The 18,461-nt window shown below is 51.8% G+C and overlaps 2 protein-coding genes across 5 annotated transcripts in view; one reads left to right on the top strand and one right to left on the bottom strand.

Moving 5' to 3' along the window:
- Nucleotides 1-990, top strand: GPR3 (G protein-coupled receptor 3). Its single transcript, XM_066265115.1, has one exon. It carries the CDS (start codon nucleotides 1-3, stop codon nucleotides 988-990), a length of 990 nt encoding a protein of 329 aa, XP_066121212.1.
- A 9,182-nt stretch (nucleotides 991-10,172) lies between these two features.
- WASF2 (WASP family member 2) overlaps nucleotides 10,173-18,461 on the bottom strand; it is a 96,192-nt gene continuing 87,903 nt past the window's right edge. For all 4 annotated transcript variants that reach the window (XM_066269962.1, XM_066269960.1, XM_066269964.1 and 1 more), the window contains 3 exons: nucleotides 18,224-18,376; nucleotides 15,144-15,655; nucleotides 10,173-14,155 (listed from right to left, as the gene is read on the bottom strand). In XM_066269962.1, coding sequence (XP_066126059.1) covers nucleotides 13,998-14,155; nucleotides 15,144-15,655; nucleotides 18,224-18,376 — 823 coding nt within the window. In that variant the 3' untranslated portion in view covers nucleotides 10,173-13,997. The remainder of the gene's footprint in view (nucleotides 14,156-15,143; nucleotides 15,656-18,223; nucleotides 18,377-18,461) is intronic.

Here is an 18,461-nt window from a genome sequence, read left to right as displayed (position 1 = left end):
ATGATGTGGGGTGCAAGCAGCCCCCTGGCCTGGCTCTCCGCTGGCCCAGGCAACGTGAACGTGAGCAGCGTGGGTTCAGCAGAGGGGCCCACAGGCCCAGACGCACCACTGCCCTCACCTAGGGCTTGGGATGTGGTGCTCTGCATCTCAGGTACCCTGGTGTCCTGCGAAAACGCGCTGGTGGTGGCCATCATTGTGGGCACTCCTGCATTTCGTGCCCCCATGTTCCTGCTAGTGGGCAGCCTGGCTGTTGCAGACCTATTGGCAGGCCTGGGCCTGGTCCTGCACTTTGCTGCTGTCTTCTGCATTGGCTCGGCGGAGATGACCCTGGTGTTGGTTGGCATCTTGGCAATGTCCTTTACCGCCAGCATTGGCAGCCTACTGGCCATCACCGTAGATCGCTATCTTTCTCTGTACAATGCCCTCACCTACTACTCAGAGACAACGGTGACACGGACCTATGTGATGCTGGCCCTAGTGTGGGGAGGCGCATTGGGCCTGGGGCTGCTGCCTGTGCTGGCTTGGAACTGTTTGGACACCCGGACCACGTGTGGCGTGGTATATCCACTCTCCAAGAACCATCTGGTAGTCCTGGCTGTTGCCTTCTTCATGGTGTTTGGCATCATGCTGCAGCTCTATGCCCAGATTTGCCGCATCGTCTGCCACCATGCCCAGCAGATTGCCCTCCAGCGACACCTGCTGCCCGCCTCCCACTATGTGGCCACCCGCAAGGGCATTGCCACCCTGGCTGTGGTGCTTGGCGCCTTTGCTGCCTGCTGGCTGCCCTTCACTGTCTACTGCCTGTTGGGCGATGCCCACTCCCCATCCCTCTACACCTATCTCACCCTTCTCCCTGCCACCTACAACTCCATGATCAACCCCATCATCTATGCCTTCCGCAACCAGGACGTTCAGAAGGTGCTGTGGGCCGTCTGCTGCTGTTCCTCTTCCAAGATCCCCTTCCGATCCCGTTCCCCCAGTGATGTCTAGTCGCTTATTGGTGACCATTCAATCCTGATCACTACATATTTCCAGAATGTTAGTTAGGTCCTCCAGGGCTTTGTTCCAACCCCCCCAGCTCCACACCCCCAAGACCCAGCTGGTTCTGGAGTTTTAGGACATTGGGTGTTTCACAGGATTCTGTTCAGATCCCGGCAGGGCCCAGATGGCTCCATGGTTCCAGAATGTTCAGAAGGTCAGGGTTCCACTCAGAAATGTCCCACAGTCCACCTGGCTCAGAGTCCCAGGATGCTGCTGGGTGTTTTACAGTGCCATTTCAAGTCCCTGGGCTTCCCCTTTCTTGACCTTGACCATGTCACTTTACTTTTGGATTTCTGAGCTAGAGTCAGAGATATTAGTCACTCAGTTGCCTAGATAGGAGAAAAAGATTTATTTATATATATATATGTGCACATACAAAGAATATCTATTTATACTTTATTTATGAATTTATTTATGGATATAAGGGGGGGAAGAGAATAACACCTTGAAATCCAGGCCATACCAGGGTACCACCAGTCCCCACACCCCCATTTCTGACCTCAGTTCCTAGAGGGGGGAAAGGGAGAAAGAGAAACGATGTATTTTGTTATTATTTTTGCTTATTTTTTATTGAAGAGATCACAGAGACCAGAGCCTTCTCCCCTGACCTACCTCTCTGGGGTTTGTGAGGGGAGCACACCAGCCTCTGGTTTTTTATTTTTTTAAGAAGCCATCACCTGAGCAACCAAGAATTCCTCTGTGCTGGGGGCCTGCTGCCCTCTGGTGGTGGTTTGGGGGAAACCAGTCTGGCCAAGCAGCCAGGACCAAAGGTGGCAACCCCAACTCCACTCCAGCCTGGCGTCCAGCGCCACAGCTATGGCCTGGGAGCCAGGCCTCACCATGAGGTGCCCTAGGGGGGCAGGATGCGAGCCAACACCTGACCCCTCTGCCAATCTGGGTATGGCCCCAGTGCATTCCCTATTCCTGTCCCTGACCCAATCCTTAATAAAAAATGATTTTGTAATAAATATTTGTGTGTGTGTGTGGAGGTAGTCAAGTGGGCCTCATGGGAAAGCATGGAATGGGGGGATTAATACACAGCCTGGTGCCCGTTAGGGGACATGAAAAGCTGGAGATCCAGGATGGAGTGTGGCTAGCAGGTGACACAGGTGATCCTCCCACCCCAGGATGCCAGTCTGATGGGCCCCTCTACTCAGACCCAGGCTCCACCGACAAAGACCCCACCTCCTTCTGGGGGACAGGAACCAGGATGTTGGACCCTTCTTGGGTTGATGATGCCCACATCCTGCCAACATTATTAGCTGTAGTTTGGGGCTTTGGCATGAAGTATGTATATACTCAAAGCATGTTAATTTGCTTAACAGCCCCTTCAAACCGTGGACATGCACTGTGAGCTAAGTACTGTGCTAAGTGTGGTACACGTGCTACCTCAGCTATGCCTATTGAGCATCCCAGGGCACAGGTAGTATAGGCTCCATTTTACAGATGAGAAAACAGGCCGAGGGAGGATTGGTGACTGGCCCATGTTTCCAGAACCTGGGCTCTGTGAACTGGTCAATTGCCTCTCACCTCCTCTTTTTTTTTTTGTATTTTTCTGAAGTTGAAAACCAGGAGGCAGGCAGACAGACTCCTGCATGCGCCCGACCGGGATCCACCCGGCATGCCCACCAGGGGGCGATGCTCTCCCATCTGGGGTGTTGCTCTGTTGCAATCAGAGCCATTCTAGCGCCTGAGGCAGAGGCCATAGAGCCATCCTCAGTGCCTGGGTCAACTTTGCTCCAATGGAGCCTTGGCTGCAGGAGGGGAAGAGAGAGACAGAGAGGAAGGAGAGGGGGAGGGTGGAGAAGCAGATGGGCGCTTCTCCTGTGTGTCCTGGCTAGGAATCAAACCTGGGACTCCTGCACGCCAGGCTGACGCTCTACCACTGAGCCAACCAGCAGGGCCTCCTTTCTTTTTTTTTAAGTGAGAGAGAGGGTTACAGATGGATAGACAGGAAGGGGGAGAGATGAGAAGCATCAACTCAGCTGTGGCACTTCAGTTGTTCATTGACTGCTTTCTCTTATGTGCCTTGACCCGGGGGGCTCCAGCCAAGCCAGTGACCCCTTGCTCAAGTCACCAACCTTAGGCTTCAAGCTAGCAACCATGGGGTCATGTCTATAATCCTGTGTTCAAGCCGGCTGGTGAGCCCGCACTCAAGCCAAAGACCTCAGTGTTTCTGGGTCCTCAGCATCCCAGGCCAGTGCTCTATCCACTGGCTACCTCCTAGTCAGGTGCCTCTCACCTCCTTTCCTCAAGGCCTAGGGCCTACAACATTCTAGACCCTGATTTATGCTGGGGTTCATCCTCAGAACCAGCGGCAACATTTGGGAGCTGGTTGGATGAGGTCTGGTTGTTCTGGAGCTAGAATAGCTTTTTTTTTCTTTATGCAAAGGCGAGTGAGGGTAAGTATGTGCATATGCCCTTGAGTGAATTGGAAGACGTAAGTGTGCAGGACCCTGAATTTAGGGGTTTTGGAAATAGAAACGATATGTTCACTGGGCAAAGGGCAAGAGCAAGTTTGAAGTGCGGCTGAAGAGGAAATGCTGACTAGCCCCTCTCTGCCTTCGGGGCCAAAGCCTGGACGTACAGCTGTCAGAGCATTCTGGCCCACCCCACCATTGCACAGCTAGAGACTGAGGCCCAAAGAGCAGCAGCCATTTGCTCAAACTCACACAGCTGTGCCAAGCTTTCTGTATTTCCCTAGGCAGAGCTCTTTTGCCTGGTGTTCAAGACTCCTCCCCTTTAGTGGCCACAGGAATCTAGGGGCGTGGACATGCCAGACAGCAGCAGGGCTGGATCAGAGCTGGTGGAAAACAGGCCTGGCTGAGCTACACACCGCTCCAGCCCAGCACACAGTGAGGAGGCCTTATCAGCTCAGGTTGAGCCTTATTTTCTCTCCCTACCTTCCTGAAATGTACCTGGGAAATGACCCCTGCTCAGCAAGCATCTCCCCCATGACAAGCTTTGAGCCAAATATTTCATACAATGTCATAGGACCCACTGAATGGTATTATTGTTCTCCCCATTTCACAGAAGAATAAGTTGAGGTTCTGAGAGTAATGGGTGTTCAATCATGTATCACTGTCCTTGTGGATAGCTTAAATTCTAGCCAGGGGAAATAGTAAGGTAAAGCTAAGTTAGCCCCGGCCACATAGCTCGGTTGGTGTCATCCCGATACACCAGGGTTGCGGCCTTGATTCCCAGCCACGGCATGTACAAGAAACAGATAGATGTTTCTGTCTCTCTCCCTTCCTCTTTCTCTAAAATCAATAAATAAAATTAAAAAAACAAAACAAAACAAAACAGGCTAACCTGACTGGCGGTGGCACAGTGGGTAGAGCATGACCTGGAATGCTGAGGTCCCGGTTTCGAAACCCCGAGATCGCCAGCTTGAGCGCAGGCTCACCAGCTGGAGTGCAGGGTCTCTGGCTTGAGCATGGGGTCACTGCTCGGCTTGAGCCCCCACCCCCTGACAAGGCACATATGAGAAAGCAATCAATGAACTAAGGAGCCGCAGCTACAAGTTGATGCTTCTCATCCTCTCCCTTCCTGTCTGTCTGTCTCTGTCACTAAAAAAATTAAAAAAAGAGCTAAGTAAAAAAAAAAAAAAGAAATAAAAACTAAGAACGTGGTAATATCAGTGAGCAATCCTCTGAGAAAAACAAAGTAGGGAAGGGACACAGGAAGCGTGTGCCCCTTGTTTAAATGAGGGTGCCCAAAAAGGGCCTTACTGAAGGTGACATCTGATTTGCCTCCAGTTACACAGTTCATAAGAAGTTGAGCTGGAATTTGAACCTGATCCATTTGACTCCAAATCTGTTTCTTTCCTGGGTGAGGGAGTGGGTTTCAGGAACAGCTCAGAAACAGCATGCTGTTTCTCTCCTGGGCTGGGGAAGTTAGGGGTCTCCAGGATACACCCGAGCCTTTGAGAAGAGTGGTGCCAGGAAGGGCCTCCTTACTGCCTCCCCATGCTCCCAGGAGCCCCCGCCGTGGCCCAGAGGACAGAGGCCATTGCCCTTCCTACCCTGGCGGGTTTGACCCGTGGTTTCCCCACCCCACCTTCTGGCTCCTGGGGTCAGCAGGATTAATGCTGACCAGCCTCCTGTCTGGGGGCTGTGGATCCCCCGCTGTCTGTCTACGTGTGGTTATGTAGAAAGATAAGAGGAATTTCTGGGGGCCTGCATCTGGAGTCTCTGCCTTGGGCCCTGGGCCCACGCTGAGGGGTGTCTGAACCTGCCTCCAGGTTGAACCCTGTGGGCCTATGCGATGGCTTCTTCTTGCTCCCAGGTTGCTCAGATACATCTCAGGATCTCCCTGCACACCCACCTTCAGGAAGCCTCCTTGGCTAAGTCCTCCTGTAACTATGAAGCTGTGTTTTATGCAACACACCTTGTTACATTTCTCCTGAGTAAACATTTATAGAAAATTCTTGTCTTCCTTGTGCGAATGGCAAGGTTGTGTGTCCCCCCCTCCAACTGAGAGTCCCTGAGACAAGGGACATGCCTGCCCCTTCAAACTGAATGAAGCCTTCTATGTCTCTTTTAGCCTCAGATTCATCTGGTGCTCAGCCTGGGGCTGCTTAAACTTCGTGTGTGTGTGTGTGTGTGTGTGTGTGTGTGTCCGCGCGCGCCTGCATTTTGGGGATGGATAGCCAAGCCTTCCAGCTTCTCTATCACTGCGTTTTCCAACCCCATGCCCGATCCCATCCAGCTGGAGGCCCAGGAGGGTGAGCTGGACTCTTTGGCCTAGGGGAGCAAGGGCTAGGGCCCACTACCCTGCCTTCCTGCTGGGGTAGGCCCTGGGGTAGAGGTGGGGCCCATTTCGCCTCCCCTTCTTTCCAGGTCCTGTGTGGGGAAGTGGGGGCAGCTCTGATTGCTGAACCCTGCTGGGGCCATGACCGCCTCTCCCTGCAATAAGTGAGGAGACAGCAGCTATTAATATAAGATGAGTTCACGGGCTCACAGTTTCTGCAGGCTGGAAAACAGGCTCCTGGGGCCGGGGGCTGCGGCAAGCCTCGTCTATCAGATCCTCTCCCAGAGCCTGGAGCCCCTCCAGCCCTGCATCCCCCAGCTCCCTATGTGCTGAGACCTGTGCGCACACAGCACATGCACATAGGGACACATATGGGGGCCAGCCCCATGGCTGTTCAGAGAACACACACATGCATACTTACCAAAACACACATTATAACCAGACATATCTGCACACTGGTATACACATTTGTACATAAATACATCATTGCACAATGTATACAGACCATGTCAGCTTCATGTGCACATGTATGCAGGGACAATCACTTGCCCTTGCACACATGTATATACATACAGACACACTTATCCTTGTATACATGTGTGCACACGGGACCAGACATGCTCACAGACCCTGACCCAGTTGCACACCATTGCACACACACATATACAGTATAAACACAAATCTGTACATGTATACAGATGGTATCTATAGGCACGTACATACTTTTGCATACAGGACCACATTTAATGACTTGAAGGAGGCGTGTACATGCCCCTTTGTACACAGTGTACACCGTCGCACAGGCTCCCCACTGCTGTCAATGCTCAGCAATCACGAATTCAGACAGAGCCTTGGTTTCTAGCACCATCGAGCTGGTTCAGCCTCCTCTCCCTGCCTCTCCCCTCCCCCATACTCATGACAGGCAGCTGGAACTGCTGCCAACCCCAATGCCTGCCTTCTGGCTTCCCGCCCCCCAGGGGTCCCCAGATCCCTGATTAACCCCCTCGCTAATTGGCCACCAGCCCCTTGACTTTGCTGCAGGCCTTCTCGGGAGCTGGGAGCGAGAGGCTGCAAATTGGCTAAGCAGGATGGGTCTGGGGAATAGAGTGCAGGGGCAGGGTGGGGATGCTGGAAGCCCAGCGCCTGGCTGCAGCCAGGCAGGGCACCCTCCATACCAGAACTGGGGGAACACTGACATTTTCTTGGGAGGGCACTCCTCTGACTCACGTGTATGCAGGTCCATGCGGCCATCCCTTCATGCACACCCACCAGTCGTGTACATGGACATGCCCCACTCCACACAAATGAATGTGATCATTTGCATATATCCAAGTACACTCATGAACAAACCCAATAGGCATGCAAGGAAAATCTTACATGTACATAAATGCCCCTGCCCAATATGCCGAGACCAGTTATATATATACATCCAAACACATCAAAATGCACAAATGCAGTCACACGTACAGGCTTGCAAGCACATACTTACATGTTGTACATCCCATGAATGTAATCCTAAGTATACTTGCAGGCATGCACAACCATATACCTACATGTGTGAGTGCACACTGTGGAGTCCAGGCACACATGTGCACCCTACGTACATGTATGTGAATACTTGGATGAACAGGTTACTAGGTGACCACAGCACAGGGAGAAACCCCTGTAGTCTGCCTCTGGTTTTGCAGTGGGAAAGGATGCTTACGGTTGGTGCAGTGTACTAGGGTAGGGGGGAGTGGTGGAACCTACCCAGGTTTCAAACTGCTTTTTCCCACCTTCCTGTTAATGCCTAGGCCTGGGAACTCCTCTGAGTTCCCTTCAACCTTCAGGGCTCCCAGACAGAAGGGCAGAGCTTCTGGCTTTAGCCTCTGTAGTTCCTGTCTCCTTGGCTCTGGGACCAAACCCACAGGGTGTTCTACTTTCTTGTAAGCAGCCTGGCATTGGAAAGAAGAGGGTTTCTATTTACATGCCTGATACCAATTTGCTGTGTGATTTCAGCCAAGTTGCTGTGCCTCTCTGTGCCTCATTCCCTCAACTATAAAATAGAAATAAAAAGCTTTGTGTTGGTAATCCTCCCAGGACTGGTCTGAGTCCATGGGGTTATGCTTATGGATGTGCTTTACTCAGCCATACACTTGGGGAGATGTTTGTTCCCAAGAGAGTGAGATGCAGGAGTGGAAGGGCCTGCCTACATGATCATGGCCTGCTCCTCACTGAGGTGAGGAAGCTGAGGCCCAGAGAGGGAGCAGCAGGCGGGAGCCTCAAGACCTGACCTTCAATCTCAGCCAGTAAGCCTGTTCCTCTTTATGTGTGAGCACGGGCACACAGTTGCCAAGGTAAGGGTGAAGGTACTGACTGCTGTGATGGAAGAGTGCTATGCAGGACTCCTGCTACCACAATACTGACGGTTGAGTCACAAGATTTCTTTTAGTGTGAACGGCTTTCTTTGTCCTCCAGCTTTATTTGGAATCCCCTCTAGACAACCTCATCTCCTGGTTCATGGTGAGCACCTGAAAACGCTCTGACTCCTCGTGATCCAGGAGAAAAACTACCTGACAACCAACCCCAGAACTTAGAGAAAATAGAGCCAGAGTGCCCTGGCCACTGGGCGGCCAGGAGGGGGCAGTGAGAAACTGGCAGTGCAAAGGGAGGGGTGGCTCCCGGGCACTCTGTGTGCGGTTTGCCTGTGACTGTGTGTATTCCTGTAACTGCGTGGATGTGTCCTTGTTTGCACAAGAGCAGGGCTCTGTGTGCAGTGTGTGTAAGCGCCCTGGAGCCTGGGTTCTCAAGTGTGCCCGCTGACATGCATAGGTGTCTACTGTGTGTATATGGCTGAGTGTGCCTGAATGCGTGCATTGGAACAGATGTGTATGCACGGACTAAGCAGGGAGTCTGTGGGAAGCCCCAGCCCATACCTAGGGAAAGCTGAGTGCAGGGTACTTTCAACTCTGAAGGTCTACAATAGCTGGGTCCTCAGTACAGCTCACTTGATTTCAAAGCAAAAACAAAATTAACCGTTACCTGTAAAACTGGGCACCAGGAAGTGGGTAGGCAAGAAAGAAAACCTTTAACAGACCCCGTACGGCACTACTATGATTCTAGAAGAGATTCTGAAAGTTAGGTTGCACAGTGAACAGAGCACCAGCTCTGGCTGAAAACCCACGTTCCAACTGTGGCTCTGCTCCTGGCAAGTTACGTGATCTTAGGCAAACTCACCTTACCTCTTTGAACCTGTCTTTCCCATGTGTAAAATAAGGCACACTTGCCTCGTGAAGGCTGAAATCAAGGGCAGTGTGGGGCAGGTAGTGGGCACTCAGTAAATGCTTTCTTCTAAGGCTTAGCCCAGGCGGTGAAGCGACTTGCACAGGGTCACAGCTGCAAGTGAAGCCAGAATTTAAGCTTGAGCCTCTGGCTTCCCAGATCTACATTCCTTCCCTCCAATTCCCCAGCAAGGGCGGCTCCCGACACCATTTTGTCTTCTCTCAGGGCGGGCGTCTGGCTGCCTGTCAGTCACTGGCCTTGGGAAGCCAAGTGCTGACTAAACACAGGCCTGAGCAGGCGGGTGGAGCGAGGGGCTCCACAGGGACGAGCCAGCCCCTGCGCCCCCTCCCCTGCACCCCCACCTCCGGCGATGAGCTCAGAGCGGCTGGCGCAGCAGTTGCTGACAATTCAAAACTTCTGCCCCCTCTCCTGGGACGCCAGTGGGTGACTCTCTCTTGAACAGCAGGCGTGACCAGCAGAGTCACCAACCCCGCTCCCGCCCCTCTCCTGGCCACCCCACTGCTTCTGCTGGGTCCGGAACTGGGTGTCTGTTCATAAATTACCCCCAGGGACAGTTACCCACAGCAGCTGTGCTCAGAACAACCACAGCCGTTGCTTCCTGGGTAGGTAATTTTTTTGGGTCAGAATATAAACCCAGCCCCCACGCCTGGGAGAGGGGCATGCAGCAGCCTAAACCTTTTCCTGGATTCCATTGTAAATTGTTCTATTTAAGGTAAGTTGCTTGGGTCTGAGAGGCACACAAGATGCCGGCCAGATGTTGGGAGGCAGCATCAGCATTCAGCCTGTGCTCCTCTCCTGCCCAATGTAAGGAGTTCCCAGCAGCTAGTCTCCCCTGGTCTCAGCACACTCCCCTCAGCTAGCTGAGGGGGGCTCCTGGGCCTCTAGGTTCCACAATTTGGGTTTCTTCCTAAATCAAAATGGTTTCCGGTCTTTACCCCCACCTCCCAAACGGTGCACCACCCACACCCTGCAGCCTCCTACCCTCCAAGCCCACCCACAATGGACCTCCCTCTGGAGCTGAAGCCACCACCTGTGGCTCATCGTTGCCCCCTTCTAATCCCTTCTCCCATTAAACACACACGCATACACACCAGAGGTGGCTGAACAGCTACAAAGATTTTTATCAAATTACTTAAAATATTGGCATTTATGTATTCGAGTGTATAGTTACATGGAATCTTAAGGTCACGGGGGAGCTAATGTGGTACATACGTGAGCCTGTCAGGGAAGGACAAGACCAGGCTTGGAGCCACAGGGCTTTAACAAGCTGGACATCCTTCTAGGAGCTGAGAGTAGCAGGGCAAAGGGAAAGGGCCACTTAAGGGGTTCAGCTTAACCCTGCTGCTCAGATCTGACGCTCCTTTCCCATCCTCGGGGGGAAGGGTCTCATCTTCAGAACGTATCCCCACTACGTATGTGCTCACTCCCTTCAATCCTGATGAGGCAAACACACCCAAGAATCCACTGGAATAGGTCCTTATAAATATGCTTATATCAGAAAAGAAGGCACTTCGGGAGCATTACAGCTCACTCTCCTACATGTACATCATTCTAGACAGAAAGTACAAATTGGTTAGTTTCTTGAGTGAGTTAACTGAGTATAGTTCATACAATAACATTGTTCCCTAGTACTCACTGAGGCACAGAAAGAGGCATGTTTCTGGGCAACACCTGGTCCCCAGGTCAGCTGGACCCCAGTCAAGCACAAAGCCTGATGCTCTTAGGAAGCCTGACATGTCTCCTGAGCAAAAGCCCCTGGCCTTGGGGACCTGCCCCATCCCCAGGCCCTGAAGTCGGGTGAGGGGGGCTGCAGTCAGAGGCACGCAGAGCAGAGCTAGGACACAGTGGGAATGCTTAAGGAGGGTCACCAAAGCCACAGAGACCTCAATCTGTCCAAGCCGGCGCTGCAGAGCTGGAGGATCGGCGCCACAGGAAGAGATTTCACATTAGCCCTGACAACACCGCCTGGGCTCTGCGGTGACATTGACCAGGGTCATTTCTGAGGGCGCTCGAGCTTCCGGAGGCAAGCTGGAGCTTGGGTCTGCTGCTCTGAGCTTCCAAGGGATCAAGAGCCTGCCCTCTCCCTGAGGCTGCTCCTTTGGAATGTACACATCTCACAACCTGGGCAAAGCCGCCAGTCCCTTCTGACACTGCCTGCTGGTCAGAAGCTGGGCCCCTAGGCCACAGGAATGGGGATAAATCCCTTGGGCTGAGCAGACCAGGAAGGGAGGTGGCTCATTGGCTTCAGAACTTAAGAGTCCTTACGAGCCACTGTTCCACAGGCTTACCAGCCTCGGCCAATTTAAATAATCGCTAAACTTTGCATGCTACAATTAAAGGATTCCAAAGACACATGATTACCTGCATAAGGTCCTTTATCATCTTAAAGGGCTCTGGGTTTAAAGAAGCATTTTTGGGGCGCATATATGCATAAATAGAGCCCAAAGGGCCTCTCAGCTGACTGGGTCCTAGCCCACCCCCAACCCCCACTCCTAGCTGAGGAGGCTTCGCAAGGCCGGCTGCTACAAAGCGCCGAGCTTGGCTGCATAGATTTTAATGAGAGCGTCAGGCAGAGCTGTGCTGTTGCTCTCCGGGACTTGCAGATCATTACCAAACCAGCTGTAGGATGAGAACACAGCACATCGAAACCCTAGGAGGTCACTGAGCTAATGATCTAATCCTACCTTCTGCAGGCAGTGCCCCCCCACCTCCTCCTGCCCCCAGACCTTCCCACCGTGGACTCTGTCCATTCCAGAAGTCAGGCCAACACCACCCCCTTCAAGGTCAGAGCAGAATGATAGAGTGGCACTGGCTCCCCCTTTTTCCAGCAAGGAGGGGGATGAGGGTAATTTAGTCAAAGCCATTAGGCCCAAACCCTGGCCTGGCCAGGCCCCAGGACTCCTATTTGGGAGAACCACTGCCCTCTGCCTGCCTCTCCAGCCACTCCTGGGCTGCAGCCAGGGGCACCTTCATCGGCCATTTCAGGGTTCTGAAGAATGTACCTTCAGCTTCCAAAGTGCAAGGTGGGAAGCCAGGCAGGGTACACACAACCAGGTATGCGCAGCACTACAGCCAGGAGCTGGCTTGTGCCAGAGGCCTGACCAGGGAGGAGGGCACACTATGAGCAGCCCCAGCAGGAGGGCACGCTGGCCCCGCAGGCTCAGTCCTGGCCCTGGTTCAAGGAAAGCAGACAGAGGGGGAGCATTCAGCCAGGGCACAGCGGCGGTACCCATTATTACACACTCCTCAAGCTGGAGGGGTTTATGAGGGCTTTGGCAATTACTACAACCATTTGCTGTGCTGGGTAGAGACAGATCCTGTTTCTCTTTGTTTCAGGGCTCTGAAAGAAGGAGAAGCCAGGAGAAGCCTGTTTCAGCATAAGAGGTTACACAATAGGGCAGAAGAGAAGAAACCTCATTGCTGGCCAAAGCTGACCAGTTTTTTTCTGAATAATAGCACCTGTGTATTAGCTCTGGGGAAAATGGGGAAAAGGGAGGGAACATCACTGTGTATAGTGAGGAGCGGAGCTGGAAAGAAGACCCAGAGTCCCTCTGCTTTTCAGCCCTCCTCACGGCTGCGAGGCCCCCCAGGCAGCTACCCGCGGCAGCTGCCAGCCTCAGGGACTGAAATTTCTACAGTTGGCAGAACCCATGCCTAAATTGGGGAAATAAAAGGGGGAGGAGTTGAAGAGGAATCGAAAACAGCACCTGTCAAAGCTGCCCACCCCTTCCTTCTCTCACTACCTCTAGTCCCCCAGAAGGGCAGCTCTCGAGGCCACGTGGTTGGCTAGTGACAGCAAAGGGGAAGCAAACAATTACAAGGCTATCCAGGTCTGAGCAGCACTGACAGGCTCGGCTTAGGCCCCACACCCCCTGCTGAGATCCCTACCTATGGCGAGGTCTGGAGCAGCACAGAGCCAAGGCTGCTCCGCCCAGGCTCCAGCAGGTGCCCACTATTTGGTCCCAGAAAGCACAGGTGACTTGGAATCAGAAACCTTGAGCTCTAGCCCTATCACAATCCAACTGTGTGACTTTGAGCAGGTCACTTCCCATCTCCAGACTTCAGCATCAAGAGGTTAGGACCCAAGGAGTCCTGTCACTCTTCTAGTCCTATTCCCAGTCTCTAAGCTCAGCTCCTGACATCCAGCAGAGGCCCAGATCCCTGTGTGTCAGGGCCAGTTTGGTCATGAGTATTAGAGGTCCGAACTGGGCTATGGTGCCCAGAGGCACCTGGTGGCAAGGGAGGGGCATTTAAAGGACACCTGAACACTATAGTCAAGAGAGGGAGCCTGGCAGGAAGGCAACCCAGTCTTCAGAAAGGCATCATTTCTAGGCAGAGGGGCTTGATGGCTCCTAGAACAAAAGGGATCCGGATACAGAAAGAGCTTAGTAAAAGGCAGCCTCGCCCTGCTGACCCAGGCAGAAGGGTGCAACGGCCTGGCTGCTGGCACACACGGCCTGCTCTGACCTCTCAGTCATGGGGCCGGTGCCACCTCCGTCCGTGCAGGCTTTAGGACCAGGAGGTGGCTGGCATTATTCAATGTAGCTGAAGGCAAGGACTTTGGGAGAAAACCACAGTTGAAAATGACACCTAGGGAAAGGCATCAACTGCAATTTAAACCCACTCAAAGGAATCAGCTTTGGGGTTCTCCCTTCTCTTCAATATGCAAGACACTTGATGGGAAGAGGGGTCTCAGCTACTGATAGGCAGGGCCTGCGAGAGGTGGGAAATACATGTGATTTGGAGGAAGGTAGGAGGTGGGAAATACATGTGAATTTGGAGGAAGCACTTAGATATATCTTTGGTAGCTTCAGGGAAGGCACTGGCCCCTTGAAATTCTTTTTCCTCATGGGACTTTTGGGATAGGCATCAAAGAAGGCAGGTAGGAAGGCAAGAAAAAAGGTGGCAGCAAGCAGAAAGAGTTAATCCGACCAGTCGTCCTCATCAAACTCGGAGGAGTCATCTTCTGAGTCGCTGTACTCAACCGCAATGCGACGTGACAAGATGGTGGCCACGTCGTTGCCTACGACATCCCGCTTCTCTTGTTCCTGCTGCTCCTCAACCCTGCGCAGCTGGAAGCCTGGTGGGGGAAAGAGAGGAGGTAAGGAGGTGAGTCGTCTCAGACTCCACCAGAACTGATGGAGAGGGAATGGCCCTTGGCTGGTGGAATATAGGAAAGGACAGCAGACAGGGATCCTCTGGGAAAGGAGGAAGCAAGAAAAAATACAGAATAAGGTTTATGAAATGTTGGTCCTGATGCTACAGGTGTGTCATGAAAAATGTTGGTCCTGGTGCTACAGGTGTGTCTGAAAGGAAGCCGGCCATTCTTCCCCGTTGCTAGCTCTCAGGCTGGTGAGGATGGTACTTCTCATGAAGCTCTGAGTGGGGACCAGCCACCACACTCCATCCATTAGACACACAGTCTGCCCAACTCTCCGATTACCACTGAGCCCAGCTGCCTTAGGCTGTCTTCTGTAGACAATCATTGAGTTCCTTGGGGATGACAAACAGAAGAAACTACTCAAGCCCCTTGGCCCAGACCTGGCCTCTGACAGAAAGAGAATGCTCCACGAGGGTGAGATGATGATGAGGGAGGGGAGGAAGGAGGGAAGAGAAGGAGACAGAAGGACAGGGACGGGAGAATAAGAAGAGAAGGAAATGGATGAGAAAGAGGGAACAAGAGTAGGGAGGAAGGATATGAAAGGCAAAAAAGTTAAGGACAAAGAGTTCAGCCAAAGAACCTTCTAAGAGAGTGATTCTTTTTTTTCTCTGGGGCACAAAATAGACACAAACACACAAAAAGCACAAATTTTCAAGGAGTTCAAAGATCCCAGGATAATAATGCTCTACTTTAAATCAAGGTGGAAAGAAATCTAAATAAATCCCCATATTTTTAGGGTCAAGTCTTTCTTCAAGCTGACCTGAGGCCTGAGGTCCCAATCTCTCCCCCCAAACAACAAAAGTCACTCACTGGGAAGGGCACAGAACCCCTCAGCCATCCCCCCATCAGTCAATCCAGCTGCAGAAAGACAACACTTCATGGTTCTGGACCCCATACTGGGGTTTACCTTGACGGATGGCTGAAAGCAAGTCGCTGCGGGCATCGCTCACAGGAGGCAAGGAGGACTTGGACTTGGGCGTATCAGAAGGTGGTGGTGGTGGTGCAGCGGGCTGGCCATCTGCACCGCCGTAAAAGAGAGGGGGCGGCCCAGGAGGAGGGGGCGGCGGGGGGGGAGGAGGTGCCCCTCCTGTTGGTTGGGATAAGGGTGGCAGAGTCGGGTAGTCAGCTGCTGGTGGTGGGGGAGGAGGTGGAGGGGCAGCAAAATCGGGGTGAGGTGGGAAAGAGGGTGGTGAAGGTGGTGGAGGGGTCCCTGGGGATCCAAACCCTCCAGGTGGGGGTGGGGGTGGGACGTTTATCATTGGCGGCGGAGGCGGAGGGGCAGAGGGTGGCGCAAAGCCTGGTTTGGGGCCTGGTGGGGAGCCCAGAGGAGGAGCTGGGGGTGGATGGCTTGGGCTGACCACACTGGATCTTTTGGGTCCAGCCAAGCCAGACCCCCTCTGGTTGTTGTCAGCTGGATAGCTAAAAGGACGAAAAAAAGAAAAGACCACCATCACTTTCAGGATGCAAATATTCACCTACAGTTAAGCTAATCTATAAGCCTAGGTTCATTTTGGTTGACCATATAATTTCATTTTGGCTCAAATAGAAAGAAAAACCTGGAAATGGTCAGATATGATGAAATGGGCAGCCTTTGAAGGTAATGAGCTTTCTATCAGCAGAGGAGCTGAAGCAGAAATTGAAAAAAACTAACCAAAAGAACTGGACTTGGGATTCCTGTCTAGTTAAAGGCTGGCCAGGATCACCGCCTAGGTTCTCTTAAAACCTTTCGTCTCTCCCAGGAAAGGCACTCTCCTAAACCCTCCTCTAACAGAAACGGCCATTTTAGTCGTGAAGCCAAAACTACAAAGGCATGCAAGAAAGAACTGGAATAAAAATTCTAACATCACCTACCCACCCTCTGTTCTGCAGGCTATTAACATTCACTAGATCTTGCGAGGGCAGGAAACCCTAGCCAAGTAACCGAAGCTGAACGGGGTACCGATTTGAGCAAAGGTATTTTCAGAGTTATGTGTGAAAACCTGAGAAAGAATGGAGGCCTGAGGGTCAGTCGGGAAATGAATGTGCCACCAGACTTGACCCGGATTGGAGAGGACTAAGGCGCACCTCTCCTGAATCAGGTATGCTCAGCTGCAAGGTCTCAGACCATGTATGAGGCTGAGGGCTTCTTCTTCCACCTTTGTGAAAGTGCCCTGCACTAATAGCTACTCCTTAGAAAAGCATCCATCTTGCAAGTTCCCACAGACTTCAAGCCTTAGCTGCATCTGACAGGACAACCAGCAGGGAGTGATCTGGGAGGCAGAAGGAGATGTGGGATTAGTGTTTTCAAGAGCCAAGAAGAATGGGGCTTGGGATAGGGGTGAGGGTGATGCCTAGAGCCTTGCTTTAGGTTTCCATCTGAGGGGGTCCTCAACATTTTCAAACTCTGACTGAATAGTGTCCAGACAGAAAAGTTTACCAGGCACCAGAAAGGGAGAAGTAACTGAGAAAACTGAACTCTTCTTGCCTGACCAGGTGGTGGCGCAGTGGATAGAGCATCGGACTGGGATGCGGAAGGACCCAGGTTCGAGACCCCGAGGTCGCCAGCTTGAGCGCGGGCTCATCTGGCTTGAGCAAAGAGCTCACCAGCTTGGACCCAAGGTCGCTGGCTCCAGCAGGGGGTTACTCGATCTGCTGAAGGCCCGCGGTCAAGGCACATGTGAGAAAGCAATCAATGAACAACTAAGAAGGCGCAACACGCAACGAGAAACTGATGATTGATGCTTCTCATCTCTCTCCGTTCCTGTTTGCCTGTCCCTGTCTATCTCTGTCTCTGTAAAAACGAAAACAACAACAAAAAAAACCTGAACTCTTCTCAGGGCCCTTGTCAGCCATTCCTTGCTAACTCTTCCCCTATATACCTCTGCCAGGAACACGGACAGATACCAAAATGATTCTAAGCCTCATCTCTTTTTTCCCTTTGTTTTATTCTTCTGAAAGGTCTATCCAATAGTGAAATGAACCAGAAGCAACAGGAGAAAAAGGTGACTGTTGGCTAGGTTCCTAGATAACTAGACAAAGTGTCATAAATATTTTAGACAGTAAATTATACCACTTCAGTTCATGCTGAGTTAAAGCTAAGTAAAATAGCCTGACCAGGTAGGTGGTGGCACAGTGGATAGAGCGTTGGACTGAGATGCGGAGGACCCGGGTTCGAGACCCCGAGGTCGCCAGCTTGAGCATGGGCTCATCTGGTTTGAACAAAGCTCACCAGCTTGGACCCAAGGTTGCTGGCTCGAGCAAGGGGTTACTCGGTCTGCTGAAGGCCTGCGGTCAAGGCACATATGAGAAAGCAATCAATGAACAACTAAGGTGTCGCAACGAAAAACTGATGATTGATGCTTCTCATTTCTCTCCGTTCCTGCCTGTCTATCTCTCTCTCTGTCTCTGTAAAAAAAAAAAAGCCAAGTAAAATAAAAGAGGTAAGTTTGGTGACTTTACTACCAGGGATAGCTGGTAGCAAAGAACACAGGTTCTGAGGTCAGACTGCTCTGCTCTTCAATCAGGATGGACTCTGCCTCTTCCTGGCTCAGTGACCATAGGTAAGTTCATCGACCTCTCTGTGCCTTGCCATTTATTCACCTGTAAAATGGCTACCTATCTCAAGAGGACTCTGGGGATTCAGTAACATATATACTGTTTGGTATAATATTTGGCACCTTACAAACACTTGATAAATCTTAATTATTTCTATGATTTAGACTGATTTGCCTGAAGTTATTTTAGGGGTCCTGGCCTAGCTTTGAAACACAAGATTTTATTTATTGATTTTAGAGAGAGGGGAGAGAGAAAGGAGGGTGGTAAGGAACAGGAAGCATCAACTCATAATTGTTGCTTCTTCTCATAGTGCCTTGACCAAGCAAGCCCAAGATTTTGAACCAGCGACCTCAGCATTCCAGGTTGAAGCTTTCTTCACTGCGCCACCACCGGTCAGGCATTGTTCTTGAGTTTTTAACCACCCAAAGTAGATAAAAAGATACCACCATTTACCTGAATTCTGCTGGTGGCGGAGGCAAGCTGTCTTCAGAGAAGGAAGACGGTGGAGAAGCGGAGTCTGACTGTGGTGGTGGTGGGTAGCTGCTTGCATCCATATTTTCAACAGAGCCAATGCTGCCATTCTGGTACACCAATGTGGGCGGGTACCTGACAGTGAACCCAATGAGAAAACTGTCATTTAAAGTCTCAGGGATACTCTTGTTTTCTTAAAAGACTCCACAAAAATGAATTT

The sequence above is a fragment of the Saccopteryx bilineata genome, chromosome 3 (genome assembly GCF_036850765.1).
Source record: "Saccopteryx bilineata isolate mSacBil1 chromosome 3, mSacBil1_pri_phased_curated, whole genome shotgun sequence".
Taxonomy (NCBI): Eukaryota; Metazoa; Chordata; class Mammalia; order Chiroptera; family Emballonuridae; genus Saccopteryx; species Saccopteryx bilineata.
This window is presented reverse-complemented; position numbering and strand designations above follow the sequence as displayed.

What these genes read in the sequence shown, in the direction of transcription:
- GPR3 (XM_066265115.1), top strand. Translation starts at nt 1, where the DNA reads ATGATGTGGGGTGCAAGCAGCCCCCTGGCCTGGCTCTCCGCTGGCCCA.